The sequence below is a fragment of the Xyrauchen texanus genome, chromosome 24 (genome assembly GCF_025860055.1).
Source record: "Xyrauchen texanus isolate HMW12.3.18 chromosome 24, RBS_HiC_50CHRs, whole genome shotgun sequence".
Lineage (NCBI taxonomy): Eukaryota > Metazoa > Chordata > Actinopteri > Cypriniformes > Catostomidae > Xyrauchen > Xyrauchen texanus.
The window spans coordinates 13,554,618-13,577,938 of record NC_068299.1 but is presented as its reverse complement, the minus strand read 5'-3'; the positions used below and the strand labels follow the sequence as shown (position 1 = coordinate 13,577,938).

At 38.6% G+C, this 23,321-nt stretch overlaps 1 protein-coding gene and 1 long non-coding RNA gene across 2 annotated transcripts in view; both read left to right on the top strand.

Moving 5' to 3' along the window:
- The first annotated feature begins 10,095 nt into the window (after positions 1-10,095).
- On the top strand, positions 10,096-11,856 carry LOC127618175 (uncharacterized). The gene is made up of 2 exons (XR_007967408.1): positions 10,096-11,461; positions 11,757-11,856. It is a non-coding gene; the product is annotated as an uncharacterized LOC127618175 (long non-coding RNA).
- Positions 11,857-12,884: 1,028 nt separating this feature from the next.
- Positions 12,885-23,321, top strand: part of LOC127617466 (sine oculis-binding protein homolog A-like) — a 57,807-nt gene continuing 47,370 nt past the window's right edge. The window contains 2 exon segments of the mRNA XM_052089438.1: positions 12,885-12,909; positions 12,912-12,979. Coding sequence (XP_051945398.1) covers positions 12,885-12,909; positions 12,912-12,979 — 93 coding nt within the window.

The following is a 23,321-nucleotide window of genomic DNA, read 5'->3' as shown; positions in this document are numbered from 1 at the left end:
ACACTGATCCAAAACCAGTAACTGTGACCTGTACAGTGCAGGAAAGAAACCAAAGTCAGTCCAACCTCATAAATAGGTTTGCTCAATATTATTAAAGGTATAGTTCACCTAAAATTTTAAATTCTCTCATCATTTATTCACCCTCATGCCATCCCGGATGTGTATGGCTTTCTTTTTTCAGCAGAACACAAATAAAGATCACTGTTTGCTTACAGTGTGTGTGTATGTGTGTGTCACAGTCTCTTCTGCCGGAGCATATTTCTTGTATACACCATAAATTAGTCTTTTCAAAATTGCCTACCGTGTTTTAAAAGCAGGAACTCCATACAAAGTGGATGGTGATCAGCACTTTAAAGCTCCAAAAAGCACAGACAGTCATAATAAAAGTAATCCATACGACACCAGTGGTTAAAATAATGTCTTCTAAAGCGATACGATCACTTTGGGTGAGAAACAGATCAACATCATCCTTTTCACTATAATAGTATTCTTCCAGTCATTCTCCAATGTGCATTCATAAGAGGACCCAGCTCCTGCTGCCTCTTGCGTAATGTAAGCGTGTTCATCTAAACCTTGTCACCGTTTCTTTGCTAGCATGTGTTATTAACATATTAAGGATATAATCATAACGTAATTAAGAGGTCTGTTGTGCTCCATGGAGTAATTTAATAAAACCGAAACTTCAGAGGTTGAAATTGGAATTGTAATCAAGTCTTTATAGAGACTTGTAGTCTTCTTTAATAGGACTGTGAGCAACCTAGACAACAAATTATTTCCTTTGTGGTATGCTCAAAGCTTCCTGTTCAACCATAGTATCCAGTTTGTGGTATAATCTCAGAAAGAGAACCGCTTTGATAAGCTGGGATCTGATAATTAGAAAAACATCGGACCCATTACAATGGTTACTGCGGAAATGCATAGTATATTTGGCTTATATATGACACATTTTTTATGGACAACAGAATTTCTATCATAAAATCCCATTTCTGTGCCTTGGTGTGGTGGTCTTAATTTCAAGGAAAGAAAAAAAAAGTCATTCAATGTAAAATGAAAATTGTCCAGTTAAACAACTGGAAGCAATCTGTAGTGGAAATCTGTTTCACTGATGGGAAGGACCAGATAGAGAAAGTGGATCCAAATGCAGAATTATTTATCATGCTACTCAGAAGATGAATAAATAATGATGAAAATAAAACACTTAAGATAAAGATAAATCAAACGTAACAGCAGTTTGCTGGTTAAAAATATATGTAACATTCAAACACTAATGTGCTCACAAACGAACAAACAAGAACCGACAATGATTGAAGGAAACCAGAGGGTATTTATACACAGATGAATGATGAGGGATAGGGAACAGCTGTGGAAGATGGAGGGCAAGTGAGTGTAATCAAAAGGTGCATAATGGGAAATGTAGCCAATGAACAAAGGGAAAACTAAACAGTCACTGAAACTGAACTGAAGGTGAGGAAAAACACAAGGCAGTTTGTGACAGAACCAGGAATTCCAGGAGGAGAATCTGGAGGTGGAGCCGCTTGAGGATCAGGGATTTGAGACTCAGGAGGAGCTGTAGGTGGAGCGGGCGGAGCTGTAAGACTAGGGATTTGAGTCTCAAATGGAGTGGGAAGAGTCCCTGGAGGAGTCTCAAAAGGAGCAGGAAGAGCTGCTGGAAGAGGAATCACAGGGGGAGTGGATGGGACCGCTGGAGGATGAGTCTCTGGGCGAGAGGGTGGAGTCAGGAGCGGTGGTAGCGATTGGGAAACAGCCTTTGTGGCTGTGCATACTGGCTGCGACTGCGGAACGACCTCCGTGGTCGTGAGCTCTGGCAGTGACAGGGGTACGACCTCTGTGGTCGTGAGCACTGGCTGCGACTGGGGAACGACATCTGTGGTCGTGAGCATGGGCAGTAATAGGGGAATGACCTCCGTGGTGTAAAAAGGAAGGACACTCAAAAACCTATCCGTTCAGAATGGAACTTCAATAGATTGCCCATTTAAGGTCTCTGCGTTGTTGTCTTTTCTTAGTGCTCGTGAACACTGGCAGAGACAGTGGAACGACCTCCGTGGTGCCGTGGGAGGCTTCATGAAGGTGAAGTCTCCAGGACCACCGAGGCTGGCAAGAAAGTGGTCTCCATTGAAGGGAGCTTGGAGACCACTGGAGCCATAGTGCAACCCACACCCACCCTCCAGAAAATTCCTCTAAGGAAGCTGGAGCTGGCTTGAAAGATGGCTCTGGGATGGACGAGGCTTACAATGCTGGCTCGTTGGCCGTGGCAGGCGTGGGCGTTGGTCATGGCAGGCCTGGAGGAAGGATCCGTGGCAGGCCTGAGGGAAGGAGCCAAGAGCAAAAGGTCTGTCCTTATGATTTTGGAGATAAAACCAGAACATAGTATTGAGGGATCTCTCACACCAGTTCAATTGGATGGCTAGACTTCAGAATGAAAAGCAGTACTCAGCTGCAGAAGTGGACCCTTGGAACAATCTCTCAATCAATTTTACGCAGAATTATTTATTATGCTACTCAGAAGATGAAGAAATAATTATGAAAATAAAACACTTGATATAAAGGGAAATCAAACTTAACAGCAGTTTGCTGGTTAAATATGTATGTAACATTCAAACACTAATGAGCGAACAACCGACCGACAGACCGACCGACCGACCGACCGACCGACCAAACGAACAAGAACTGACTATGGGTTAAGGAAACCAGAGGGTATTTATACACAGATGAATGATGAGAGAACAGGGAACAGCTGTGGAAGATGGAGGGCAAGTGAGTGTAATCAAAAGGTGCATAATGGGAAATATAGTCCATGAACAAAGGGAAAACTTAACAGTCACTGAAACTGAACTGAAGGTGAGGAAAAACACAAGGCAGTTTATGACAAAATCCACATAAATGCACTTTTCAAAAGGTCGTTTTTGTGCTTCTTGAATTCCATAAGATATTGAGGCAATGTTGAGACTTATCTGGAGGCTATTGTGTGTTTAAATGGAAGCTTTATTTTGCATAGACCCAGTAGGTGATCTTAGGTCACATATATAAAGATCATATGAGTTCCTGCTTTTAAAACACGGTAGGCAATTGTGAAAAGACTCATTTATGGTGTATACAAGAAATATGCTCTGGCAGAAGAGACTGTGACACACACATACACACACACTGTAAGCAAACACACAAAAGCAAATCATATTTCATTTTACAAATCTTCATGTGTCCCTGTGATTGTAAAATAGATGTTTATTTTTCACTATAACCGGTTGACAGCTGTTTTGCATCTACTTTTAACTCCGTTGTAATACTTGCCTCTTATAGAAATCCCATAAGGTTCTTTTTGCAATGGAGACACAAACTCAAATACACACATAGGCATACGTACACAGAGACAATACACACAAAATATAAACAAGCAGGAATTACAATGAGAACAGAAAAGGCTGATGCTGTCTCATGACCACACTTTTTCCACCAGGCAATTTCCAAGAGACATAAATTCCATTCTATAATCTTATTTGTCATTGCATATTAGGGCCTTACTTGTGTTTACAAACCATACTCCTCTGCACTTGATACACAATGCTAAGAGCTATGGAATCGAATCGGAGTGAAAGCCAATCCATGCTGGAGAAAACGCAGTTTGGCCTGTTAGAAATAGGCTGAAGCACCTCCTCTGGTATCAAGAGGGGTAACAGTATCCCTTCTAGGATGTAACTGTTTATCATGGACTAATGTTCGGCAGGGGCTGCCAGAGCTGTGTGTGCAACAATGCACTCATTCAGGAAGCCGCGCATCTGCAAGTGATCTGGGACGGGACGACGGCCTTTGGTCCAAGCCAGAGGACAGAGGAGGTCTCGTGCCACCATGCCCTACTTGTGCCATGCCTGAGAGTGAATCATGCATACACCAGTAGACTGGAGATGAATAAAGAGAAAGAAAGAGACAGAGAAAGATATGTATTCAGGGTTTACAGATTCTTCAATACGTACAAACAAAAAACTTACACTAATAGACATAAAGCCAGTCTACATGGCCTTCATCTTCTTGGCCACAATCTTTTTTCCTTTCCTAAGATAGTTTTCTAGTGTTAGCTGGTCTCAAATCCTTGTCTGGTAGGCTAGTTTAAGAGGGATTTTGGGCACTTGTTAGCCGGTCAGGCTGGGAGACCAGACAAGCTTTAACCAGCTATACAAATAAATTAAGACTGGTTTGAGCTGGTCTCCCAGCCTGGTCAGGTGGTCTGGTAGGCTGGTTTTAGAGGGCTTTTGAGCACTTCTCAGTTGGTCAGGATGGAAGACCATCTAGACCAGCTTAAACCAGCTAAGCAATTCATCTTAGACTGGTTTAAGCTGCTTTAAAAGAGAGTTTAGTCTTCATTTATCTACAAGAATCTCAGGTTCCATCCATGGCATCCTTATGTAAAGTTACCGAAATAAAGGTGATGAAGAGATTGCTGGTGTGCTCCAAAATGATTTGACACCTAGTGTGAGTATCTGTCGCAAAACTGATCTTGCTAAAACCTAATGAGACTTTACATCTAGCGGAGCTCAGTGTACATGTTCTGTCATCTTCATAGAGCAGAACGACTCACACTTAGGCTTGAAAGAAGTTTTATGACACTTTTTGACCGATGATTTGTGTGATGATTGATGACACCAAATGTGTGTGCATCATTGTGTTTCAAACATACACTGGAAAGTCTCAACGAATAACTTTTTTACCATTTAAGTCATTTGTTACATTATCTCTAATAATTCTCTAATAATTGTAACACATTTGTTGTAAGACACATTTGGCCACTCTTACCATAAACTAGAGTGGGTTTTTGTTCACCCAAAAAAAATAATTTGGGTATAACTGTCTTCTGCTGAACACACTGAAAATGGACGTCATCAGAATCAGAACTTTGAAGCTCAAAAAGCACATAAAAGCAGCATAAAAGTAATATATATGACTCTGGTGATTAAGTCCATGCTATATAATAGGTGTGGGTGATCAAACAGCCATCTTAAGCACTCTTTTCTCCAAAAGCCCCGTTCATACCTCCGTAGACACAGCGTGACAAAGAGACACGATCCCATTCACTTACAATGTGAGCAGAGTGACTTCCAGCAACACGAGCTGCAGTGACTGTTGGCAACAGAGCTTGCCGTGGCAAGCAACAAGACAAAGTTAAGAAAATGTCAACTTTATGCAAATGACTATGCAAATACCAATGAGAGTGAAGACTGTGGAGCTCACATCATCCATCTCCAGGCAGTGAATGTGAGATAATGGAGTCGAGTGTAGCAAGATGGAGAAGTTAAAACTTTCTGTGAGCGATTTCACTGTTCTATATAATTTGTCTGTAGGCACATACATGGATATAGACTAATAAAACTGATACGCGGCAAACCATGTAGGCATTCAGAGTGAGTTTGATTCATACAGTACGTTGATATATTGTTAATCTTAATCATGATATGATTAAGTGAGCACTGCTGCAGGTTATATAAAAACATTCTCTTGTGCAAATTTTTTTGAGCAGAAATCGAACTGATTCCATTTCAAATTAGAATGATATCTTAGTTTTACTGACAGTATAATCTGTAATCAGTATTTCTAAATGTACTTTGGCCAGACATGCAATCCACCAATAACATTAAGACAGCAGAAGAAACACCCACCAGCGACACAGATTGCGGAGTCTAACGACACCAAGCAACAATGTCTTTTGCAGTGAAAAAGGACAAAAAATAAATAAATAAATAAATGACAGACTGGGTGCTAATTTTCAGTATATTTCTCAAGATATATTCATTTGAAGAGGACTTATTTGCAGTTTGCTATGAAAAAAAACTCTTCAACTGAAGTGAAGTCAGGAATTCTTTATCATCTAAAATATTGCCCACTGTTTATGGAAAATCAGATAATCTGAAAGTTGACTTGAAAAGACTCCAGACTGATACAGACCATATCTTTCCATTTACTTTCATGTGTTGACAGATGACTCTTGACAGTTCCAATATGGCGGATTGGTATCTACATATAGATCTCCATGTGTTTCTCACCCACACTTATCATATAGCCAGGGACAGATTAACCACCGGGCCGACTGGGCTGTTGCCCAGGGGCTTCTAAACCCGAAGGACCCGAGCTCTAAAGCAATTATTTATTTGTTTTGAGATATCTATTATAAATCCACATAAATGTTAGCCTTATGTGAAATACCATTTGTTTGGCCGAATGCGTGCTGGATGACAGCAGAGTGAGCACAGTTTAGTTGAAGGACTACAGAGAACAGCGTCTGATTTACAAAACGCTTCCAAACACAAAGATAAGTTGCAGTTTACCCTGGCTGTGTACAAAGCTGATGGTTTAAATTCACATAAGCGACAGAATTCGTGCAACAGTATGGAGGGCTATAAAATGTTTATGTCCTGCATGCATTTAATGTTTAATGATAAAGCAAAAAATGCCTTAATACCCTAAATACAGTATGTGCACGATAACTGCGAGAGTACACGAACAGTTATTCTGTTATTTATCGGGAGTCAGGACTCGGGAATAAAGAACGTTTATTGCCATGGATGCGTCAAACCCAATCTCAGATAGCAGGGAATAAAGTGCACAATGAGCTATGAGCCTAAATAGCACAACACATAGATCTTCAAATGAAATCACATTAAAGTTGAACAAAAATAATCTGTCACTAGTGCCTGCAACATAGTAGGCCTATTTTTAATAAATGGAAAATGCGTAATTCTGCCCGGGCACGCGCTCACTGGACTTCTTCGGGATGCTTTGATTTTTAAATGATTCAGAATTTAACTTGTGTAATTATTGTCTGCACACCAAAGCAAAAGGGGGAAATAACCTGTGACTCAAACTTGGCCAGGTGAAAAACAATCTGGAATCATGTGTAACAGTCACATTAAGTCCTTTTTCAACCTGAACTTAATCAGAATATCATTTTGTGACACCAGCGATAAAAAAGCTTGATGCAGCACAACAAATGGTGAAACGGAATACAGGTGTTTTAAGTTAACAGTGTTTAATAAAATGTGATGGCCCAGCAGAATTGTAAAATTGTAAAACAGAATGCAGGTGTCTTGAGATGTATTTTAAAATATGTCTAAAAATATGATGGTCCTGCGTAGTATGCTGAAAAAAGTGAATTGTGGCGCAACGATCAAAGATGCCCGTCCAATGTAAATGATAATTGTCTGCACTTATAGCGCTTTTTTAACCTTAGCGGTTTTCAAAGCACTTTACACTGTGACTCATTCACCCATTCACACACACACTCACACACCAATGACGGCAGAGCTGCCATGCAAGGCGCTAGCCTGCAATTGGGAGCAGCTTGGGGTTCAGTGTCTTGCCCAAGGACATTTAGGCATGTGGAGACATGTGGGCCAGAAATCAAACCACCAATCCTGCGATTAGTGGCCAACCCGCTCTACCACCTGAGCCACAGCCGCCCCAGGAGAGTGTTTACATGGTCTCAAAAAACAATTGAAAAACAGAGCAGACGCACATGTGAACAGCCCGTAACTTGCTCTATAGCATACTTGAAAAACCGACCCAAACCTGGCTCAAAACCTGTTGGTTTGTCAGGTACCGTCGGACTCAGATTAGGTTGAAGACCTCTAAACATGTGCATAATAACTGAATAGTGATTTTGGTATTTAAATACCATGCACATTCTTATTAATAACACAAGATTTTGGATCGGTTCATAATTAAAACGTACATATAATTGGAATGTAAGACATTGCTCCGGACTTTTCTTCCTGTAGCACATAAAGATGAACTTTGTCACACGACACATCATGGGAGGCCGCCATGGTGTACCAGCCCATGGGCCTCTCGGTTCTTAATCTGTTCTTGCATAGCCTCTGAAGATATTCATTTTAACCACTTGAGTCTTTTGGATTATTTTTATGCTGACTTTTATGATTTTTGGAGCTTCAAACTGTTGGCACCCATTCACTTGCAATATTTAAGACCTTTTTTACTCTAAATGTCCACTTAACTAAACAGGCACCACATGTGGATTTCAGATGTAAAAGTGAAAGTGGTAAGATTTAGAGTAAAATTACTTGATCTGTTTCTCACCCACACCTATCATTGTGCTTCAGACGATATGGATTAAACCACTGGAGTATTATGGATTACTTTTATGTTAGTGCCCTCCAAGCTTGAAGAGAAACTCTAGGCTCTGGGCTTAAACAGCTCACTGTGCATCTAGATCCTGGACTTCCTGTCAAGCAGATGCCAGGTGGTTAGAATGGGCAGCAACATCTCCTCATCACTGATCCTCAACTCTGGAGCCACACAGGACTGTGTTCTCAGCCCACTCCTGTATTCCCTTTACACACATGACTGTGTGGCAACACATAGCTCCAATGCCATCATTACGTTTGCTGGTGATAGGACGGTGGTAGGTCTGATCACTGGCAATGATGAAATAGCTTACAGAGAGGCAGTGCATGTCACTGGTGTCAGGAGCACAACCTCGCCCTCAACCTCAGCAAGACCAAGGAGCTTGTGGTGGACTTCAAAACACAGCCCCATCACCATAAATGGAGCACCGGTGGAGAGAGTCAGCAGCTTAAAGTTCCTCTGTGTCCACATCACTGAGGAACTCACATGGTCCGTCCACACTGAGGCCGTTGTGAAGAAGGCTCACCAGCGCCTCTTCTTCCTGAGACAGCTAAGAAATTTGGAATAAACCATCGCATCCTCACACCAGCACTGTAGAGAGCATCCTGACTGGCTGCATCACTGCCTTGTACGGCAACAACACTGCCCTTAACAAAGCCCTGCAAAGGGTGGTGTGAACTGCCAGACACATCATCAGAGGTGAGCTTCCCTCCCTCCAGGACATATATAACAGGTGGTGTGTGAAAAAAGCTCAGAGGATCATCAGAGACTCCAGCCACCCGAGTCATGGACTGTTCTCACTGCTACCATCAGGAAGGCGGTATCGCAGCATCAGGACCCGCACCAGCCGACTACATGTCAGCTTTTTCCCCCAAGCAATCAGACTTTTGAACTCTTAATCTCTCACGATCAAAATACATCAGCACCACACTTTATTAGTCTTCATCTTACACTGGACTGTCATAAAATATATTTTCTCTTAACAACACACTGGCAACTGACTATCAACCGAAGGCCTGAATGTCAATACAGCACAATACAACCTACAGTATATTGTATATATACTATTTTTATTGTATACTGTGTAGTCTATATTGCGTATATTGTATATGGTACATTGTATATTATTATTTATATATTGTCTTGTGTTTATTTATGTGTATATTAGATATGTAAATTGTGTTGTGTAAATCTGATTTTTATTGTAATTGGTATATGTTTCATCACTGTCATGACTGATATGTTGCTCGGAACTGCACCCATGACTTTCACCTACTGTTGCACTTGTGTACATGGTTGAGTGACAATAAAGGGATTTGACTGTGATTTTTGGAGCTAGAAATGTCTGATCACCATTCACATACATTGTATGGACCTAATGAGCTGATATTCTTCTAAAGATCTTCGTTTGTGGTCAGCAGAAGAAAGAAAGTCATACACATCTGGGATGACACGAGGGTGAGTACATGACTGAATTGAAATTTGTAGGTGAACTATACACTGTAAATGATTTCTGTTGTTTTCACAGTAATATTGCTGTATTTTCAGTGAAAGTTTACTGTAGAAACAGTTTACAGTATGTTGCTGTCAATTTCATAGCTTTTACAGTATTATTGCTGTATTTCCAGCTTTGTCTACTGTAGAAACTATTTACAGGAAAGTTGCTGTCAATTTATGCTATTCTTTGAAAAAAAAAACAGAGTTAGACAATAATAACAGTAATCCTTACATTACTGTTAAATTGATGACAGTATTATTTCAGACAAGCCCCGACAGAGGACGTTTTTTTGGTTTATTGAGGTAATTTCAGCTTAGGAATTTTACAATACATTGTTTCATAAGGGAACCCATATATGAAGGCATTTAGTATATAGTTAAAAAAAGTTAAACATTTATGTGGGTGTTTTTTAATTGCGTGTCTTTATGGTTGCCAGATTTTGTCACAGACCCAACTAATCTAATAGGTTTAGCCTACACTTTTTGGGTGGGAGATGTGATTCCCATCCAATGATCAATAACATAGGTTATGCAAAATAGATAAATTCAATTCCCATGATTTTTTTTTATTATTAGTATTTTGCTTTCTAATTGCACACTTAATTACACAAAGAGCGAAATCGCAATGGGTATACCTGGCAACCAATCATCTAAACCGGCAACCAATCATCTATACCGTCAGCCAGGTGAGATGTAAAATTCTATTTGTATTCAATATTTTAAAGATGTGTATTTCTAAACGTTTCACCCCAAATGTGAAGATATTCGTTTTACCCTTAAATAATCGGTGGTGATTTTGATATAAAGATAACGTTAGCTTTGTAACGCAAACATTCTTGCCAGTTAGCCAAATACTAGTTATCACAAGGTTTGCTGTTAATGTTAGTTAATCATTTCAAGTTTAGAACAAAGTAAATCGAAATGTTATTTTTTCTGAACATTTGTGTGTAACGTTAACTTACACCGTGTGCGTGCGTGTGGCCTGTCACAATCAAGGCCTCATATGCGCCCCTACAAGGCTATGTTCGAAATCGACCTATGTTATCCACGACTTGAAGGGACAACCACAGTGTTTTCAATCATATTATATACATTTATAACGTGAGTACAACCGATATACACTTAAAGTGAATTACACAGTCGGTGAAAGTCGCGCCGAATGAATTCCGCGTCTCGGCATCCTTCAGACCAGACGTACACAGGGTTCGATTTTGCTCACTCGTTTTCATTCACTTCAAGTACACTACCGTATATTAGTTTATTAATGTCTGGAAACAGCCACTGCCAACGGACTGAGGTTAATTTAGTTGTATATTTGATATTCGTTTGATATTCACGACAATGGTCATTATAATCTCTGTTTTTGTCACCTTGGGTGCTTCTCATTTCTTATTTGTGACAAATCAGGTTCTCCCTCGTCAGGACCCCAAGCGATCTCAAATTAGTTTTAATTGGTAGGCCTACTCTCTTTAGTGTCTAATTACAATTCCTACAAAATCATGTTATGATAAATCCTTTTTGAACCACTTTAAAATGACCATTAATATCTGTAACTTATTATTTAGCATACTAGCACAGATACCGATTGGCCTGATAGCATACACGCATTTACACCTACTGTACATGTATTCAGTCATCTTTAATGCAATTATGTGTTAAAAAAGATCAGGGTCATTAAGAAAGAGGATTCATTGTGAAACGAAGATCTCCGTAGGTTTATGCAGTGTTGAATATGTTTTTCATCTCTTTCAGCATGTATGTAGTTGGTCGACATTGCAGCGCGCTGATGAGTATCGCTCTTACGGTTAATACAGAGGTAAGTAATTTTCAACTATTGAAGAACACATTCAAATACATCAAATTAGAGCGGTTTTAGCTTTTAACATGGATCGAGGAGATCAGGATCTTAGAATTTAGTTTAAAGGGATATTACACCCAAAAATGTACTCACACTCACATAGTTTCATTCTCATTAAACAGCTTTCATTTAATTTAAAGTATATGGAACCACAATACATTGAACCAGGAGATAAGCCAAAACTTAATACCTTTAATCACATTGATGTCTGCCAAGCTGTAGTGCAACTAAATTTTTGTTTTGTTCTCTATAGGCAGCAAAAATCTGGGATCTGCATTGGCCCTTCGAAGTCTGGACTGGAGAATGTTTTTACAGTTTAATGAATTAAATTTTAATAAAAGTTTTTAAATGGACTTCTGAGTGTTGTCATAATTGATGTGACATCTTATAATTAGTAATATAACTGTGAAATATTTGTGCATACAAGTCTTTATATTTCATTCTTTTTAAGCATGTAACAGATTGTATTTAGTCATAATATGTATATATGTGAATATAAAAACTATAATATGTGAATATAAAAACTACCGTAATCAATTATACTGCATAGTAACTTTACAGTGTTTTAAAATACAGTGCAAAAACAAGAACTGTAATTAATTTTACAGTATAAATATACTGTAAGTTATTATACAGTATGCTGTGAACTACTGTAGTCAGATTTACAGTAATTTTACCGTGGAATAAAATACTGAAGCTTGCTGGATATTTGTTGCCAGTAAGTTACTGTTGATTTTACGTTAAATTTTTTACAGTGTACCTTTAATTACCTGCAGATTTCGAGCACATATACAACGGCACCCATTATGAAATGCAGCCCATACAAAGGTGTTTTATTAATAGGAAAGTGTTCAGACCTTTTGACATTTTTTCTCCATTTATTGTCTCGTTTAACAATATTAGGCACCCCCTGCGGAGCGCTGATAACGCGCGGGGGGCGAACGATAACACATCAGACAACAGCACCTATTCACTCCTATCGCGCGACAACCTCCGCCACGCGTGGAGTTCTGAGGCAAAACTGATCTGTGGAAAATTGGGGAGGAAATAGCATTCCCTGGATCCGCATGGCCGTATAGAGTTACGGCGGAGGCCCCTCCCCCTGTCTGGCTCGCTCTTTTTTCTCTACCTCTCGGTTGGCTTTCCGAGAGTGCTCGGACCAGCTTACGCTCAGACTGCTGAGAAATAGCAGGCTGAAGATGGCTGACTCGACGGGGCACGACGAACCCGCAACAGCACCAGCATCAACTTCACCGGGGCTTCTCGCTCGCCTGCCATTCGCTGCCTCTCTGCAACTCTGAAACGGCCCCGCCTCGCTTCGTGCCGCGCGCCCCGGGTTTTACCCCCAAATATTGAATACTAACAGAGATTTTTAGAAAACATGGCTGAGATGGAGAAAGAAGGAAGACCCCGGAAAACAAGAGGAGCAGAAAACCAGCTCACCCAGTGAAGAGGGAAATTAATGCGGAGATGAAGGTAAGTTGTGCGCTCGCTCTCTCTGGCGCGCGAATCATGCGCCCATAAAGGCTTGTCATTTTTGGATGCGTGCGTTTAGCGCACCGCCGCTCCGCCCTCGGACTGGTTATAGAGAGCCGATTCATTCAGGCGCTGTGTGTTTGGGTTTAATCAGCTAACTTTGATTTTTGAAGGGGTTGCGGAACAGGTTGGCATTATTTTCCCTCGTTTTCTTTTTAAGGTTAATTCACAGACCTTTAGTCTCCATCTCCAGTGCTTTAGGTACTCTAGTGCACATTGCATTATTAATATATACTTTATTTGAATCTATTTATTTATGCTTTTTCAGTCATGTGCATGTAAAATATGCTTTATAATAACCAAAATCTGATACAATCATAACTTATATTTGGAAGATGGTTTAGAGAGTATTTCTCTCCTTTCACATCTCCACTGTAGTTGATGGAAAATCCAGTGCGTCAGTCTCCGCGTCAGACTGCTGTCTGTTACTACTACTACTACGAATACTACCGCCGTCATCCCACTGCATACAACGGGGCCTCGCGGCACATAATCATCAGAATGCAGAAATATACGAATGAAATGGAATGCTGGTTAGATGGGTGCATCTCTCCAGCTGTTGTGATGGGAAGCGCTAGGGTCACTCTCCAGATGTGCATCTGACTGAGCTCCTTCTCATCACAAATGCACATTTAAAAGCCCCTTTGGGGTTGTTTGGTACATGTAATCACAAATCCGTATATTTAAGCGCCCTGAGATTTTTCACTTTTATTGTACTGTTTGAGGAGAGCTGTATATTTGGAGGAGGCACACAGGCGCTTTGTCTGCTGCTCCTCTGATGATCTTTGTCTGAAGCGTTTGGATCAGCTGCCTAGCCATGCAGCCTAATGTTTTGGAAACGCCTCTGTGTACTTTATCAGACAAAACTAAATACATTCTTATTGTGCCGTAATAGTATACGGGATACATTTCATTATTATTAATTTGATAATGTCTTTTGGTCTATGAGGATGTGTTAGGGGCTTTGGTGAATTGCTTTGAGACCCGTGCGCTTTCTTTCTTGTCAGACTGATGATTTGACGGGACCTGCGCGAGGAGCTCCGGTCCACCGGGGCTCTCTAAATTTGACAGATATTGATCGACAGAGCAGACATCCACGCGTGCGTCTCCCCGGTCTCCTTAAACGCCGCCGATGTTTTAGTTTGACACACACACACACATGTTGTGTTTCCATGTTTTATGGGGACTTTCCATAGACATAATGGTTTTTATACTGTACAAACTCTATATTCTATCCCCTAAACCTAACCCTACCCCTAAACCTAACCCTCACAGAAAACCTTCTGCATTTTTACATTTTCAGAAAACATAATTTAGTATGATTTATAAGCTGTTTTCCTCATGGAGACCGACAAAATGTCCCCACAAGGTCAAAAATTTCGGGTTTTACTATCCTTATGGGGACATTTGGTCCCCATAAAGTGATAAATACACGCTCACACACACACACACACACACACACAGACAGGGCAGAAATGGGCTTTTTTTGGAGTTGAAAATTATTTATTGTAATAGAAAATTGTTTTACTTTGTGAGTGCTAAGTTTAAGTGCTTTGCTTTGATTCTTGTGTAAAGATTTTTGCCCCCCCTTATTCAAAAAAGGTCATTTCCAACATGACATGATGTATGATGTTCAGAGCAAATGGTGTGGATGTTCCATTTAATGTGCATTCGTATAAAAGCAGTGAAAAATAACCTGAACAATTGTGTGCCAACCACAGAAAGAATTGTTATACATTTACTCTGGTTTAAAGACTAATAATGTGCACATGATTTATCCTGGTGATCTTGTGCACTTGCCTGTAATCTGTAGTGCAAAACTGGGCTCATTGATTTCTTCTGATCCTGAAAAAGTATCAGGAAGTGATCGTGTATGTGTCCACCTAGTTTTATTTTCATTACTAAATCACTAAATTAATTTCCAAAGCTCTGTGGTGAACTCTGGCCTTGTCAGGGGTGTTGGGTGTAAGAATCAGGCACATGTCTGTAATTTCATCCATATATTTGTCATTTTACCACCGAGCCGTGGATGAATCTAATCTCTGTCTCAATTCTGACATAGAGAGAAACATTAGACCACATTTCATCCCACCAAACTATTTTAGGTCTCCGTAGAGAGTCTGAAGCAGTAGTGGAAAGAGCACTGTTTTATTTTTTTACTTAAAAGTACTGCTACTGAAGAAATAATTTATTTGAATACATGTAGAATTACTGAGAAATATTATGACTCAAATAAGAGTAAATAAGTAGTTTGCTGAAAACCTACTCAAGTAATTACTTTACCAAAAATGATATGGTATATATGCTTCCATTTTTAGACATTTTTGTTCTTGAAAGAAATTGATGCTTCATTTCACCAAGGATGCATTAAATTGATAAAAAATACTGTCAAAATTATTAATGGCAAACTATTATTACAGTTTGAAATAATTGTTTTTAGTGGTATTTATTACGTTTTTTCTTTACCCGTGATGGCAATCATATACTGTTCCTTCAAAAAGCATTCTTAAGTGTTAATTTGGTACTCAAGAAAATGTTCTCATTATTCTTATTAATATTCTTATTATTACAATTTTCTTATTACGACTGGAAATGGTTGCGCTACCATGCAGAAATCACAATACAGTGTTTTTTCCCCATTTTCTGAGATATTATTTTCTAAAAAGTTATTTTACTCTTGCAAGTAACATTTTGGTTTTAAAAATAAGCAAAAAGAAACAAATTTCTCCTGAAATTCAATTTTCTCCTAAAGTCTATTGTTTTAGAGAGATGAAGGCTATTTCATGCATTACTGTTTTGTAAAAATTATCTCTAACCAGGATAGAGAGGGAAGTGGACATCCAGATGCACAACAAAAATACAAGTAAATCAGTCTCTAGTTTGAGAAACAGGCTCCTCAGCTGGTCCTAAACTAGCAGCTTCTAAATGCCAAAGACCTGCATTGCTGCAAGAGCATTCCTGGACAAACAGACAATTTTAAGAATACAACATTTATTTAAGTATAAATAGCATGTATATCCAAGTATTTTGGCTATTAAGTAAACATTGTACAATACTAATATAATGCAAAATCATAGAGGAGGAAATGTGTCTTCTATGATATTGCAGCAATTATCCAGATATGGAATGAGATTATTAAGCAAACTGTTATCAACTCCTACATGCCAACTGAATAAAATATGGAAAAAATAAACATTTCACACAGTGTTTAGTGGGAGATATGATTGATTCAAACACTATGATTGATTGGTTGTTCTGTATATGTATTATTGTATTACAGTTTTAATAATAAAGTCTTAATTAACATTATGGTTATTTAACATATTAATATATTATTGTTAAGTACTGTAAATTGTAGCATTTGGTTAAATTATGTTTTATGATTTCTCATACCTTCTTTATATAACATCTATCCCTTGCGGACTTTTGGCCTATAGCAGGTGAGGATTTTCAGACAGATAAACAGCAGCACAGGGCAGAGAATTACAGTACAGCACCGTGAGCGAGAGTGTTACCCACTAGGTTTATTTTGAAGAGGGGTGAATGGTTACAGAATTTAATGCGTGAGCACAATACTGAACTGTTGCGGATTGATAGAAGCGAAGAGCCCGTCTGTGCGTGCGATGGTACGAGGGAAATATAATGTTCAGTGAAAAGACAAAAGAAGATTGCAATGTATAGAATTGTAACAATATCAGATATTATTAATAAAACACAGGAATTCATTGTGTGGGCATTTTTTGCCCCAATATTTAGAATTTCCGGGCTATTTTGTGGCATGCTGTGCCCTGCAGGCTGTCTTCATGCCGCACACAGTGCGATTTAGTTTATAAACAGATTTAGCACTTACAACTTGCCGATTTCTTCATCCCAAAAAACTTCAGAATTTCAGAAATATTATGTATTCTTTTGTACTTTGTAATTGTGGTGAATATAACTGTAGCAAAATTGAATACTTCATTTTTAATCAACTCAATTATTAGTAAAAGTGCTATTATTTATTTACTCTTAAAAAGTAGAAACATTTGAAATATTTGCTCAAGTACTGTAACTAGAGTAGTTGTAATACTTTACTTTCCAGCAACAATTTTCCTTATGTACACCGATCTGCCACAACATTGAAACTACCTGCCTAATATTGTGAGGGTCTCCCACGTGCTGCCAAAACAGCACCAACCCGCATCACAGAATATCATTCTGAGATGCTATTTTTCCCACCACAATTGTTCAGAGTGGTTATCTGAGTTACCATAGACTTTGTCAGTTCAAACCAGTCTGGCCAAACCAGCCCATCTGGCACCAACAATCATGCCACGTTCCAAATCACTGAGAATCCGCATTCTGATGGTTGATGTTAACATTATCTAAAGTTTCTGATCCGTATCTGCATGATTTTATGCACTGCACTCCACACAGTTGGCTGATTAGATAATTGCTCTGTAATTGTGGTGAGAATATAATTTAAGAATGCTATTCTGAGATGCAGGTTGGTGCTGTTTTGGCAGCACGAGGGGGACCTACACAATATTAGGCAGGTGGTTTTAATGTTATAGCTGATCTGTGTATATTTTAAACGATTATGGGCTTTTCATGGGATTATGATTTTTTTTATTTGATTTAAAACATTTTAAGGCAACATTCAACATTATCACACAGGAGTCAGCATGTTATATCTGATACTTCCTGTACCCTAGGATCGGCCACATTATGCCAACTCACTGACAAGTGGCATCACATCACACATTTTTGCATTGGCTCCAGAATGTTTACCTTAAGAGCGTTGTGTCAGACCTGGTTTTGGATACTGCGTTGAAACCATGAAGTAATCAAATGCGCATTATCAGTAACAAGCGCGATTCAGAGTTAAAATTTTTCCTGTTAACGTTACATTTTTATTCCACTTATGTTTAGGTTTAGGTTTGGGATATGGGTTTGGAGGTACAGTTTAAAAAAACATGCATTTCTCATCACTGTATTACTGCATGTATAGCTGAAAACAACTCACGTTTCAACTTGTTTTTTGGCGCCCCTCCGTTGACATTACACCGGGAAAATGGAGCTCACGTGCGCATACATCTAACAACACTTTGGACACTGGGCAGTGTTTCGAATTTCTGTAAATACCGACCGATTTTTTGGGATCCTATTGAGCAGACACACTCAAATATTCTTTAATAAATCAGAAGGATTGATGTTTCTGTTTATACTATTTATATGGAGAACATGAGAGGATTTTAATGTGACTAGAAGTGAAGACTGATTCACAAGACAAACTAACTTTGCCCTTAAAAATAAAGTCTCGTCGTCATTGGCATGGCCCAAGGGATTGAGAAAAGTTTACTCACAATATTTCACTTACCCTGAAACACTGTTTTCTGTGATCCCTATCCTGATAAGATGTGTTTTCACCATGTGATTTCTGTAATAGGATGCAGCATGCCTCTCTGCCAGAAGAAAAGGTTAATGAGTGGTGGTGGTGTAGTGGTCTAAGCACCATAACTGGTAATCTGGTAATCAGAAGGATGCTGGTTCGAGCCCCACAGCCACCACCATTGTGTCCTTGAGCAAGGCACTTAACTCCAGGTTGCTCCGGGGGGATTGTCCCTGTAATAAGGGCTCTGTAAGTCGCTTTGGATAACAGCGTCTGCCAAATGCATAAAAGTAAAAAAGTAAAAGTAAAAGTAATGAAGAGCCATTTTTTAAAGCAGTATGGATCGATACTAAATTATCAATACTACCGATAATGATGTGGTATCAAGAATATAGATCCTCACATAAAAATATTGATTCAGATTTTTTTTTTTAACTAGTGATCTTATTATTTAGATAACAAATATGAATGCGTCTCATAAGCTTCGAAGTGGAAAAAATTATTATATTAGCGAATAGTTGCATGGCACTGGAACTACTTTTTCTTCTGCTCATCTTGATGCACAGAAATGCTAAAATACACCACCAGACAGTGCTCACCCTTTCAGTCACAGCACTCGTTCAAAGCGGGAGCAGTGTTTTCCTGAGGTAATGATAGAAAAACATAATCTGGAGTTATTCACACTATGACGAACCTAGACATGACATGTATTATAATGGGCTTGTGTGACCATTTTTACAGGCTTATTTAAATTCAGGTGTTAAAACATTGATAATGATCCTTAATCCTCGTTAATAAATTATACCCTCATGAAAACTACCCATGGATTTACTTTAGTAATATTCTATTATCCATGTCTAGCAACTACGTCTGTAGTAACCATGTTTTGTTTTTTTTGTTTTTTTGCAGTAATCAAGGTTTTAATACAATTAACCATGGTTTTGCTACAGCATTACTGTAGTATCCATATTGTAACTTGGTGTTTGTAATAGTAACATATAATAATATCTATGGTTAATTATGTGGTTTTATATGTTGCTTAAACTTACTCATTTTTAAAAGGTAAACAAAACAGCCTAATAATTTTCTGCTTAGGTCTACAAATATATAAAAAGAATAATAATTTAAGTTACTAATTTTATCCAAAGAATTCTTAAAAATAGAATTTATTAGAGGTATTGTTATTGGTAACGATATCGGCGATACTGGCCTAAAAGTACTTGGTATCGAATCGAAAAGAAAATAAGTGGTATCGCCCATCACTTTAAAGCAGTTATAAGACTGATTAAGTTTGATATTGCATCTGATCTTAGAGAGCATTTCAAGGACTCTTTGTTGGTTTAAGGAATTGATGTCTTCGTCCCTTGAACATTTCCTGCTAGTTGTCAAACTAATTCAAAACAACTGCGGGAGGTGCTTCATTCCAGCGACATTAACACGATTAATGTTAATTACGTTAATACGTAAAATAATATAATTATTAAAATGTGGACCATTTTGTTCGGTGGCTGGATGCCTGGAACTAACAGAAATTTAAGTGTACAGATTAACAAAAAAACAACCACAAATGGACTCATGAACTGCTGCAATGAAGAAAGATGACTGGATAGGTGCAGTAACAACTGTAGCACACATCTTATCTCCGGTAGTTGAAAAATTTTTTTTCCAACTAATAGTAAGCTTGATAGGTGAGTTTAGTATTTCTTTATGGGCTCTAAAAGTGACTATAGACAGTCAGGTCACAGGCAGCTATTTTCTATGTAAACAAGCGGCATTGTGGTGCAGCTCTATCTACTTGAATGCGGTAAGACCGAAATCTCAAAAATGGTTGGTCAAGATTACAATTAAAGAACATTTTTCAAATCCACAGTAAAATCTGACAACACTGGTATCATAAATTGTACTTATTTACCTCAGATAATGCTAAAAAACACAATTTTCAGCTTGTATAGCTAATGTGCATGCAAGCTGATTGACATCTAAAAGTTGACTGGCTGTTTTACCTTGGGACTATGTTTGTCCAACCAATGGAGGACAGGTTGGTAATGCATTTCACCTTTAGATTATTAGTTAGTTTCCCCAATACTGAATATGTGACATCATGCATAAAAAAACCCATATACCCCATACAGCTACCATCAAAAACCCCATATACTGTAGTAGAGCCCGAAGCCATTTGTTTTGAGAATAATGGCTGGCTGATGAAGTTATTGGCTGGCTAGCCGGCTCAGCCAAAACCTAAATGGCTGCTGCAGCCGCCAAACTTTTCATAGCTGCAAATGGCTGAAGCTGCCACTTCATGTCTATGTTATACTGATTTACTAGATCTCAATATTTCCAAGCAATGCATGGCTTACACTATATTTCTACAAAATGCAATACAATGTAATAAAGAAAACACCAGATTTTACTTTCACAACGTATGTACATATTTGCTATAGTGCTAGGCGCATTCAATAGCCACTGTAACGTTAGTGAATAATGTCCCTGATGCTGTGTAAGAATGCACACTTGTCAAACTTCACGGAGTAACGTTATGCATATATTTATGACATGTACAGTAATTCGCTGTTCAACTTTATAGTTAAGGCGAGACACTACGGGTGAATAGGGTAAAAATTTTAACTAGCAGATATCACCATGAAACTTTCCCAGTTGATTAGTTACATTAAGATGAGAAAAAAATTTATTACAAGTTTTCTTTAATTTAATGTTTAAATATGCAAATTAGGCAATATCTAATTAAATATGTGCTAATTTGCATATATTTTAAAAAACGAAATCTGCGTATTGGATAAAGCCAGGTTAAAAATATTTTTTTCATTGTGTTCACATATTAGATGGGAAAAAAATTACAGAGGGATTTATGGATATCTACTTTTGTTATCCTGTAAATCAGAATATAATGATTTTCGCCATGTTTTTTGGAATAAAATGTTATATATATCCGGCTAGGAACAATATATTTACAAATCCCTCTGTAAATGTCTTCATAATATTCATATAACTAGGTACTACTGAAGTGGAGATTTCGGACTTGGAGTATGAGAGAAAGGTCATTTTGAGAAAACGGGCTTTAAAGATTTATCATCAGCCAATGAGATCGCGCATTCAGTCTTTTTACTTTCACGATTGGATGCTAATAAAAAGGAAATTACCATATTTGGATCCAACAGGATTGTACAGAAGAGAGAGAGTTTCCTAACGGTGCATGTGATGAGAGGGTGAGTGACGGCAGAGATCGCGGAGAAGTAGGCTATGTTGATTAAGAACGCAAACTTTTGTTGAATTTATGAGAAATCTACAGACGCAAACAGACGAAGTGTAGTAAATGTGTATTTCGGACTTTTTTTCACCACAAGTCTGAAAGAAGACATGTTATTGAAGACAAATATCCAAAAATCTCAAAATTGACCAGTAAAAAAAAAACGATGTTTTTGCCTGCCGTGTCTCGCCTTAATATAAACACACACTGTTATCAGTATTATTTTGGACAAAGTTTTGCACATTTCACTTCAATGTACACTGAAGCATGCGTCGTGAATTAGCAATGTGGAAACGGTGGTTTGTTACTGCAGTAATATCACGTTCAGTGCTATAAATCTCTCCGTTCCAGAATATTTGGTTCATAACATCAATCTTTGATTCAGGTGTTTGTGCAACCGTGCCCTGAAGATTTAACAAAAGTCTGGGTAGGCCTAAGTTAAAAAAAAAATGTAAGTAGGAATTAGGAAAGTATGTGAGAAGTGAGATCAAAATTACCTTGCTTGCTTCTTTCCGCCATTTCACCTCAGTGCGAGAAAAAAACGCATCGCTTCTTCTGTACGGAAAACGAGCAATTTTAATTGGTCGTCAATTCACTGTGAGTCTGTGTATCGTAGCAACGAGCACAAGACTGTGCTGTTATGAATCCCGTGGGAAAATAGATCTCGTGTATTGTTTATATATTTCGTGTGTGTATGTCTCTATGTGATAGAATTATTATTTGATGCAAATAATTCTAGCCGGCTCAGCCAAACTTTATCAGATGACGGCTCAATTTGGCTTACGAAATTATTGGCTGGCGGCGGCTGAAATTCTAAATGGCGCAAATGGCGGCGCCTGGCGGCGGCTTCGGGGTCTATACTGTAGGTACACCAGATATACCACAAAGACCCTACAGCTGTAGGCAGTGATCCCACACATATGCACATCCCTCACGAGGCTGACAATGTATGTTCTTCACAGACATTCAACATGAAAAAGAGGAAACGGCAAAGCCATGGAGACGAAACTAAACTTTTCCCCAAACATTTGCGTCAATAGACGCAGATCAGGTTCAGTGGAATCAAAGCTACATTTTATATGCGGTGTAGAGTAACCAGAGGAGGGTTTAGAGCTAAGGTCTGTTTGAGGGATCTGAGATACATGCGTCAACAGGTGTCGGTAACGGGGAAAATCACAACAAGGTTGAATACTTCCATCCTGACTGTTATTATTGAAATGTGTCTCCCGGGCTTTTGATTTAGTCACAGGAAACTTTCTCTTTATCCTCTCTCTCTCTCTCTCTCTCTCTCTCTCTCTCTCTCTCTCTCTCTCTCTCTCTCTGCTCTTCATCGAATTCAAGTTTTCCACTGTGGGCTATACTCGTTACAACATCATGTCCAGCTTTTGAGTTGGATATTCTTTAAACGTAAAGGAAAAGTGTTCAGCTCTAATTCAGATACAAAGGCTCTGTTTTCTCCCTGAGTTATAAGTAAATAATTCCCAATACAAATGTTGCATGTATCGGTGTAACACGAAAACTTACTATAACTCATAATGTGTGTGTACAAAAACAATATGTGTTCTGTGTTTTACTGTGCGGTTCTCTCTTATTGCCTCAGTGAGAACTTGAGACGTGAGCATTATGAATTTCTCCCTCTCAGGTAT